The 10,743-nt window shown below is 42.6% G+C and overlaps 1 protein-coding gene across 3 annotated transcripts in view; it reads left to right on the top strand.

Moving 5' to 3' along the window:
- The window catches only part of STX1A (syntaxin 1A), a 124,176-nt gene that overhangs the window by 108,422 nt on the left and 5,011 nt on the right, over positions 1-10,743 (top strand). For all 3 annotated transcript variants that reach the window (XM_018557160.1, XM_018557162.1, XM_018557161.1), the window contains exon 7: positions 9,799-9,872. In XM_018557160.1, coding sequence (XP_018412662.1) covers positions 9,799-9,872 — 74 coding nt within the window. The remainder of the gene's footprint in view (positions 1-9,798; positions 9,873-10,743) is intronic.

Here is a 10,743-nt window from a genome sequence, read left to right as displayed (position 1 = left end):
ATATATATATACAGGGCTGGAGAAAGGACGGCGGAGCCCGACGAGTAGCTTCCCGGCCGGCTGTTAATTAATTAAGTAATTACACGCCCGACCGCTTGTATAGGAGCAGCTGCCACTGCAGTGACGGTCCTGAGATCCGCTGTGCCCGATGCGACCGGGACCGACACGGCTGGTCTGTGACAAGAGATCAAAGGGAGATCGGTACATGATCTCCCTTTGATCTCCTTTCCGGTCCCAGAATGCAGGAAGTGATGTTTATTACATCACTTCCGGCATTCAGTGTCACTCTCCAGCTACAGAAGCTCCTTAGCCCCCCATGTGATAGCAATAAAGTTGTGTAAAAAAAAAAAGTAATACAAAAATTAAAGAAGCATAAAAAAAATAAAGCATTAAAAAAAAAAACCCACAAAATTTTTTTTAAGTCGCGCGCCCCACACATAAACACGCAGATATGCGCTGGGTGCGCCTACGTGCGATAACGACGATTGTGCCTATTGTACCGCACATGTTACATATCACGGCGAACATTGCAGTGCGAGCAATAATTTTAGAGCCATTAAACTGATGAGCAATAAAAGCGTTTTAAGCGTCGCCTATGGCCAATTTTCAGTGTGGTCGTTTTTTGTGATTTTGCAGGCGTGTGCAATATTAAGGCTTGACATGTTTGGTTTCTATTTACCTGAGGTGACCTCGTCTTTTATATTAATCTGTTCTGAAAGGCCCCAGAGTCTGCAATACCACTGAGCAAGGGGCACCATGAAGACCAAGGAACTCTCCAAACAGGTAATTTATAAAAAAATGGAAAGAATATGGCACCACAACAAACCTGCCAAGAGAGGGCCTCCAACTAAACCTTACGGACCAGGCAAGAAGGGCATTAATCAAAGAGGCAACAAAGAGACCAAAGATAACCCTGAGGTAGCTGCAAAGCTCCACAATGGATACTGGAGTATCTGTCCATAGGACCACTTTAAGCCATACACTCCACAGAGCAGGCCTTCATAGAATAAGCAACCACGTTTGCTGTTTGCCAAAAGGCATGTGGGAGACTCCCCAAACATATGGAAGAAGGTACTCTGGTCAGATGAGACTACATTTTAGCTTTTTGGCCTTCAAGGAAAACGCTATGTCTGGCACAAACCCAAGACCTCATAACCCGGAGAACACCATCCCCACAGTGAATCATGGTGGTGAAAGCATCATGCTGTTTGATGTTTTTCATCGGCAGGGACTCGCAAACTGGTCAGAATTGAAGGGATGATGGATGGCACTAAATACAGGGAAATTCTTGAGGGAAACCCGTTTCAGTCTGCCAGAGATTTGAGACTGGGATGGAGGTTCACCTTCCATCAGGACAATGACCCTAAGCATACTACTAAAACAACACTCGAGTGGTTTAAGGGGAAACATTTAAATGACTTGGAATGGCCTGGTCAAAGCCCAGACCTCAATCCAACTGAGAATCTGTGGCATGAGGTAAAGATTGCTGTACACACCAACGAAAACCCATCCAACTTGAAGGAGCTGGAGCAGTTTTGCCTTGAAGAATGGGAAAAAATCTCAGTGGCTAGATGTGCCAAGCTTATGGAGCTCATAAAGACTTGCAGCTATAATTGCTGCAAATGGCTGGCTCTACAAAGTATTGACTTTGGGGGTGAATAGTTATTCATACTCAAGTTTTCATTTTTTTTGTCTTATTTCTTGTTTGTATCACAATAACAAATATTTTGCATCTTCAAAGTGGTAGGCATGTTGTGTAAATCAAATGATACAAATTATACTTTTGCAAGCCATTGTACATATTTTGTTTAGGAAAATGCCCTTATCTAATTAATATCGTGGCTAATCCTCTTATTTAAAGCATAACTCTGGGCAAATCAGATCTTAACCCTTGTAGTGTAGTAAACCTGCAAGGGTTAAGTGCTTGTTTTGTCTTCAGAGCTAAAATAACAATTATACTCACCCAAACCACGATCCCTGCTTGCTCATAGATCAGTCCCTTCAGCCTCGCTCCCCCTCCGCTCCAGTGGTCTACTGTCCTGTGAGTCATCACGATCTATACAGTGTATAGAATGTGAGGACACTAAGGGACATTCGATCGCTCGAGCGGAAGAGGAGGCAGGCTGGAAGGATCCATCTAGGAGCCGGCCAGGATCAGGTGAATATTTGAGAGGATAAGTCTCAAATGAGCACTTGAGTGGGGCTATCCCCCGCACTCCAAGTGTTAATTTGATGTGCCTGTCGATCTGCTTTAAATATTCTGCTTACATTTACATACCATTTTAGGAAATCCATTTGTATTATTTGTTTTTGTTTGGGTGATGCCGAAATATTTGTATATGTCATTTTTGTATATGTTTTTATACGTATGCTTTTTTTAAATTATGCCTTTCATTTCTCTTTTAAGAATGCAGAATCATTTCCTTCTATTTTCATAGCATTGTTGTTCTAGGCAAACACAATTCACAAGAGGTTTAATACTCTGCAGGTTTCATTTCATGAAATGGTGTAAATTGCAATGGTTTGCAGTATCCCTTAGCAATCAGTGGAAAGTCACATATCTTTAACCCAAGTATAAATGTTAGCGGCATGTATCATACCTATAGGCAGGGCTTGAAAAATGTGATGGTGTCTCACCAGTCAGTCAAAAATGTCACCAGTCAGCATGACCGGACTATAACCTTGCAATTTATGTTAGCATTTTTTGGGGACAGATAGAGCTTTCTTTTGGAGGTATATAAAATCACCACTGGGGGGGGGGTGTTATTATTTTTTTTACTATATAATAAAAAAAGTACCATAAATGTAAAAAAAAAAAAAAAAGTTTCCCTACGTTATGTCTTAAAACATTTATTCTTATCCATATTTTTAGAAAAACATAAGTTGGTGTCACGTCGGGTAAAAAGACACCAAACATGTCAAGCCTTAAAATTGCGTGCGCCCGCAAAATCGCAAAAAACGGCCATAGACGACCATTAAAACGCTTTTACTGCTCATCAGTTTAGTGTTCTCAGTGATTAATGGCTCTAAAATTATTGCTCTCACTCCGACCTTTGCAGCGATATGTAACATGTGCGGCACAATAGACGCAATCGTTGTTTTTGCACGTAGGCGCACCCAACGCATATCGGCGTGTGTATGTGGGGGGCGGGGACTTTAAAAAAAGTTTATTTTTATGCTTCTTTATTTTTTTTATGATTCTTTTAATTTTTGTATTACCTTTTTTTTTTACACACAACTTTATTGCTATTACATGGGGGCTAAGAAGCCCCCTATGTGATAGTCAATTTACATGACAGGTCCTCTTTATGGAGACATCAGGGGTCTCCATGACCCCTAATGTCACCTAGGGACCCCCAGAGAAGCTGATGAAGCAGAGATTGGCTTCATCAGCTTCTGTAGCTGGAGAGTGACAGTGAATGCAGGAAGTGATGTAATATACATCACTTCCTGCTTTCGGGGACTGAGAGGAGATCAAAGGGAGTTCGTATACTGAACTCCCTTTGATCTCCTGTCACAGAGCCATGCTCAAAGGGAGTTCGTATACTGAACTCCCTTTGATCTCCTGTCACAGAGCCATGGATATCGGGACCGGCAACGGCAGTGACAGCTGCTGGTAATACAAGCGATCGGGCGTCTCTAGAGACGCCCGATCGCTTGAATGTAAAGCTCCCGGCCGGCAGTGTAATTACAACGGCCGGCCGGGAAGCTGCTCGTCGGGCTCCACCATCCTCTCGTCACAGACGAGTGGATTTTTCAAGCCCTGCCTATAGGGATCCTTAGTGACACTTAATATGTCTATAGCGATCAATTAGATGGAGAGACAAGACAGTGAGATAAATAGAACTATGTAGAGTTTTCTATGCAGGAATGTCTGCAGTAGCTCCTGTAAAGAAAAACAAGACAGAGAGCAGGAGTAAGGCTGGCCATACATGAACGGAAATAAACCTCTAGATTCCCCATACATATAACGCCCCTTCCCGCTGGTCTATTGTATTCTGGCAGTAGTGGGGGTGCTGCTGCCACAGTACCTGGACTGTAGCTGATTAGCTGCAGTCACTGTTGGCTGAGATTTTTTTGGACAAGCTCCTTCAACAAAAGTAAATTGAAAAACTATATTTGTCGATCGGTAGAGAGGGGCCTTCGAGGCCACACATTGTTTAACGTTTGGCTGGATCAGCAGGACCCAGCTGAAAATTCAACCTGTGTATGGTCAGCTTTCAGTCTCTGACCATCTCTCCTGGATGGAGCTGTCTAATGTTTAACATTGTTTGAGGCATTGGAGCTGGGTAGTGTGTAAAGTGTATGTAAAGCCAAAACTTTTTGGGTTTCGGATGGAGAAGGAAAGAATTAGAACCCCTGGCATGATTTTATTCCTAGAGGCGTTGGCGTGGGAGATGGTCATGGTGATGTACACATTGCTTATCACGCTCTTGGATTTACTTTTTGAAACCTGTTTGGACGATTCCAATAAATCTTGGATTGTATCTACTCTGGCTTTGTGCGGCTGATCTTTTGGAGAATGATTTTATTCCTGTTTGTGTCACTGCTAGCTCGATGTACTCCTCTGTTAGTCCTGATAACCATTGTCCAGAGAGACAAAAAAAAAAAAAGAAATCCAAAATGTGACTATTGTCAAAAGAAGAAAAAATGATGGTAAATCATCCAATGGGGACACAAGTGTCACAGCCGGTGTCTTAGTTGTCACAGTGTATGACAACTGTCTAAGAGGGGAATGCCTCTCATCTTGTAGCAATCCCATCTCCATTTGTGTTGCGTCTCTAGGACAGGAAGTCAATTGAAATCTCTCCAGTGGGAAGGAAGAAAACAAACTGAGAGGGGTTTTAACTGTTTGGTACTTTAGTCAGAACAAAAAAGAAAAGTTTTGGCTCATCTGGAGCACAGAAAGGTCAGGTCTCCATGCTGGTTGTGCTGTGTGGTAGGACTGTGTAAGCCTTAGGACTGGATGGAGAGAAGTAGAAATTTTGTAGCAGGTAAAACCGCTCCCATAATGTGTATTCGATATGTTTATTTTGCTCTTTGCGTGTAGTTCTACTTTAAGGTCTCATTCACACTATCGCATCGAGGTACCACGCGCGTTCCCACAACGTGTTGCGGCAACACATTAACACGTTGTGGGGCCTTTCGTTCCCACAACGTGTTGTGGCAACACATTAACACTGGTGCGGTAATGCATCAACACACATGCATTACCGCACCAGTGTAAATGAACCCTCAATTAAACCAATTGCAATTGACCACAGATTCCCTTTAGACTGATCGCCTAAATAGAATTAATTTCTCCTAAGCAGTGACAGGCATTCAACTTATTGGTTCTTATTACACCCAACTGCTCTTTATTATTGAAAGTCCTGTAATGTCCCTGGACGACATCAGTCAGCTGAGAAAATGGCGGTGGTTTTCCACAAAGGAGACATTACTCCTGCCAGAGCACATATCTAAAGTGACAGTGTGCTCGGAGCTTGACATAGACAGGAAGAAGAGGAAAACGAGGGCTGTCTCTCCGGACTGGTTATGCCTTTGAGCTCTGCCAGAGGTTGCACTAATGCTTGCAGGGCTAGTGTATTATTTATATCGGGAATGAGAAGTGTCCTGTTAATGCCAAAGAAAACAATGGAGTTGGAGCAGTAATAAGTACATCACCCTGTAGGCAAAGGCTTGCATTGGGCTAATGATGGTTGCTGATCTCTGTGTTATAAAATGGCCACATATCTCCCACAATTAAGAGTTAGAAAAGAGCTATACTTTTCCTTTGCGTCATACAGTGACATTCAATCATCCGGGCATGGACCAATACTTGATGACTGAAACTGTAGGGATTTTCAGTTCAATGCGCAAGTCTGTTTTTCTCAATATAACATCTTACACATAGCTGATATTTCTAAAGAGTCACCTGAAAAGGGCGTACAAATTGCCTTAAAGAGTAACTCCACTTTTGTTGTGAAAAATCAATCCTATCTGGGTGATCAGTGTACATCACAAGGGTTTTAATAAGCTTTGTTGCAGATTTCTACATGTTTCTGTTCTGAAGAAAAAGCTGTTTGGTGCAGCATGTCCTTTCCAAATTGATCCCTGAATGGGAGGGTCTGGGTTCATTATAATCAGCTGGCGGACTTTCTGTGTAATAAGGAAATGCACAGTGCATTATTACAGCGATTTTCCCATTTTTTTAACTTAAAATGGGCTTGCAGGTACAGTCCAGTGTGTTTGCATGCCTTTGTATGTGTTTTTGATGCATTTCCATGCGTTTCAGTGCATTCCAGACCAGAGAAAATGAGACAAGCAGTATTGGTCCAGTCTGGACCGTAACGGACTGCGCTGGTGTGAACCGAGCCCAGAAATACCATAGGGATACATTGGGATGCTTTTTTGGTTCGGGAACAAACTGTTCTGGTCTGGACATTTTCCGGACATGTTGTGTACAAAGCCCTTAGGGACTGTCTCATCATTGTCACCAAAAATGTAATTCCTATTGCAGGGTATGTCTAAAGTTTTACTTGTATCTTAGTGCAGACTTCTGTCAAAATCAGTCAGCCAATCACAAAAGCTGGAAGTGACATTTCTGGGGGCATTCTGTACACCAACTGTGTACAGAACGTAGGTCACCATTTTGCATTGAATTTTTTTGACAGTTTTAGAAAATTACAGTAGCTACACTTTCAAATGGAAAGGTAATTTTTAATGACGTTGAATTATATATGCAATATTATTTTTTTACAATGGTTTCAATTTTTTTTATCTTTTTAAGTGGAGTTTCCCTTTTAAGCTGGCCAAACACTGCTCGTATTTCAGGCAAGCCCTGCTAACTCGATCGAAATTCGAGCAGTGTGTGGCCCCATCAGGACCCGTTTCAACATAATTCGATTTTTCAATCAACGTTAGTCAAAGGAGCCAGTCTGAAATATCTTGGTTGAATAGTGACTGCAGCCAATCAGTCTGACAAGAGCAGACTACCTGAACGGCAGTTGTTTTTTCCACTACTACTGCTGCTGTTGTTGTTATAAAATCAATGTAAAAGTCAATTCACAAGATTACCACACAGGTTATCACTGCTTAAATAACACCAGCTTCAGGCTGGTGATATCTCTGACTTTCCATATGTGTTTATTGAGGAAAGCAGGTAAAGGAACCAGTTTGACGTGGTGATTAATTACCACAAGGCTATGATTGGTGTTAAAATAATTAACCCATCATAGTCATTTCAACCTTTTGTTGGTCTCATATTCTAACCTTGAGGAACTTTTTTTTTTTAAATATGGATTTTTTTATTGCCTGTATATTAAAAACAGATTTAAAACTATGTACGTATAAATGACATAATATAATAAGGTATGCCATGCCATGAAAATGAATATAATGTATTTTTAAAAGCAAAATCATCTAGGACTGGTTCACACCAGCTCTGGTGCGTTCCAGCACGATTCACTGCTGGAACGCACTGGCTTCCTGCATTCAGGAGTGGGCGTGGTTGGGCGTTTAAGTCAATGGCATAGCAGCCACGCCCCCCGCCTGCAGTACGATCGCCCTCACCAGAACGGGCGGTACATCAGTTCCTGCGTTCCGGTCCAGTGCGATCTGAAAAAAGCTACATGCACTATTTTTTCAGATTGCACTGGACCGGAACACAGGCACTGATGTGCCACACGTTCTGGTGCGGGCAATCACGCTGTGGGCGACGGTGGGGGGGCATGGCTGCGGTGCCATTGACTTCAACACACTTCGCCTCTGAACACAGGAAACGTTCCCGTGAGTTCCAGCAGCAAATCGTGCTGGAACGCACCGGAGCTGGTGTGAACCGGCCCTTAGTGTAAGTACTAAAGTTTTAATTGGTTTTGGAGCTCTCCTCCTGCTCCACCCCGCTTGGCCTCCTCTGACAAATGAGTCAGGATGGAGAGTGGGGTACAAACACTCAGCCATCAGAACTGACGGCTGAGTATTTGTAAATAACTGAGGACATAGTAGGCTTTCTGTGTCCCCAGTTATGAATGAACAGGAAGTGCTCGTCATCACTTCCTGCTCATTCATAATTGTGTACATAGTAACGGTCTGATACTATCTCCTCAGTTTATGAATGGGCAGGAGCACTCACAGGCTTCCTGTTCATTCATAACAGGGGCTGCAGAAAAAGAGATTTAGGACTCTGTGTCCTCAAACTGTTTTTCTATTTTAATAGGGAAATATTGGATCTGTTTACACCCCCAAAATTTCCCCAAAGCCCCTAACAGTAAAATAAATAAAAATTAAATAATTTTGGTCTAAAAATGTCATTATGGTGTATCCCTACCTGGAAGCCAATCAGGTGTGCTGTATGGATGTGTGCTGATGTTGATAGGAGAAGAGAGTAAAGTGTGCAGAGAGACAACCATATCAGCAAGCACCTGCTTTACTGTCCAGTCACCAGGCTGGGGGTGGTCAAGAGGACACCACTGTACCCCTTCTACAGCCTGTAATATTGAAAGTGGTGTTAGCCACCTGGCTGTATTGAGTGTCAGGCTTGTGTAAACCTTAGGCCTCAATTTATAGAGCAACAAATCCTTTGGCAGGTAAAACAGCATCAGTTTTCCCCACATATTGTTCCCCAATCTGTCTGGCTATCTCATACATTGTCTGCCTTTAGGCAATATGTAAAAACTCATCTTTTCAGGAAAGTCTATCCCACCTCTACCTAAAAACAATACTCTGACTTTCTCCATCGGCTCATCCCTCATTGTTGATGACTTTTGTATCACTTGTCCCTCCTTTTTAGATTGTGAGCTCCAACAAGCAGGGCCATTCTAACCCTCTTGTGTTAAATCGTATTTTAACTGTACTCTCCCTTTATTTTGATAAGCACCGTGCAAACTGTAAAGGTGGCCATACACCTTACAACCACCGCACGACTTTCGTTGTGCGATGGTTGTAAGGTCATTAAAATTTCCTACGACCTGCCCTTCTTGGACAGGCAGATCGTACTTGCGATCATCGCAAGCCCTCCCCGCTGAGGGGAGGGCTTGCCGATGATTGCAATGCTGAGCGGGCAGTGCGGCTTTCGTCTTCCGAGCACGCTACTAACCCGCCGAAAATCGTATGATTTTCGGCAGGTTTTCCAGTGTGCTTGGAAGACGAAAGTCGCGCGACTATACAGTAGATGCGGTCGCACGCTGCCCATACACCTGCCGATTATCGTACGATAATCGGCAGGTGTATGGCCACCTTTAGTGTTATATAAATCCTGTATAATAATAATAGTAATAATAATATAGTTTAGCTTTGGCAATAACTTTTATTCACTTATAACTTTTGTGGTGGAAAATCTCTAGGTGTGTACAAGCCTATGAAGGTGATCATCTCATTTAGAGGGTTGGTCCAATTAGAAGTAATATTTACCTCACATGTTGTAAAGGTGAAATTTAGGAAACCAACTGACTTCTAAAATCTGTAAGTGGCTCCACTGGTGAGATTTACACAGCAGTGCCCACCCTGCCCCATCCTCTTTTGCCTTTGAGTGCCAAAAGGATGCATCTTCCTCTAGAGGAGTGTGTCCAGAGCTTGAAAGTCCAAATCCAAAGTAATTTAATGCCCCCATTCCAAAGGCCATGATCCAGGAATAGGAAAATATTTGCCAGTATGTGTTCAAGTTACATAGATTAAGTATAGCTATATCCACCATCAAAAAACAATACAAACAACATCTGTGTTCTACATATGATTGGCATTATTCCTAATCAGTTACAAATACCCGTTATTTGTTGTTTCATGTTGTATAAAATGGCAATATAAGCTTTGGTATCTTCACAGCCGGTAGAACCACAACAAGTGAAGAGCTGGAGGACATGCTGGAGAGCGGGAACCCCGCCATCTTCTCATCAGGGGTATGTTATAGCGCTAACCCTAACAGACATATACAGAGTGGTGGTAGCTTGGCATGCAAACAGTGCAGAAAAAAATGGAAGAGTTAAAGAAATAGACCTGTATGTGGCATGGTATTGCCTGCAGGTCTAAATTGAGTCTGTGCTTCCATATAGTAGTAGTTATGTATTTTATGAGTTAGTCTTGATGATTTAAAAGTGGAGGAGGACATTGAGCAGCTCCCACTGACTCACAGTGATGATAAAGCAGAGCAGGAACTGACAACATATTCTGCTTGCTGGATTTAGGAGATTTGCATATTAGCCACCTCCGGAGCTTCAGAAACTGAGACATGCTAATGAATAGGATTAGAGATGACTGGATTAGTTATGTGGAGTGAGTTCCACAGTGTAACAAGCAAATGTAAATACTGGGAATGGCAAAGATTTTGGGGAACTACTGTATTTTATATGTAGGTAAACTTCTGATCTGCATACTTGCTAAGGTCAGTGATTCAAGAAGTCTTAAAGCCATTAGATTAAAATGGCAGCTGATTTGTCTAGTAAAACGGTAAAAAGGAGAGATCAACAACCACTACACATTTTTAACTTTGTACATTAAAATCAGTATTGAGAAAAACATGTGTAGGCGTAATAGAAGGAGAAGCCAACATGTTCCCCCTGTACTGGTTTTCTTTAAAGAATTACTCCAGGCAAATAAACAACTTACCCTCCCAGTGGGCCTACCCCTGCATTGCAAGAGTTAGGTGCATGTTTTTGGTTAGGGGCTGGAATAAAGCAGAATTACTTACCTAATCCCAGCTTCCTCTAGGCTGCTAGACGCCCCCCCCCCCCCCACACCCCCCGCGCCCTTTCTCTTTGCCCGGGGCGACTG

This window comes from Nanorana parkeri, unplaced genomic scaffold, assembly GCF_000935625.1.
Source record: "Nanorana parkeri isolate BGI_ZX_2015 unplaced genomic scaffold, ASM93562v1 scaffold269, whole genome shotgun sequence".
Taxonomy (NCBI): domain Eukaryota; kingdom Metazoa; phylum Chordata; class Amphibia; order Anura; family Dicroglossidae; genus Nanorana; species Nanorana parkeri.
The sequence above is the reverse complement of the archived record's forward strand: the minus strand, read 5'-3'. Positions and strand labels throughout refer to the sequence as shown.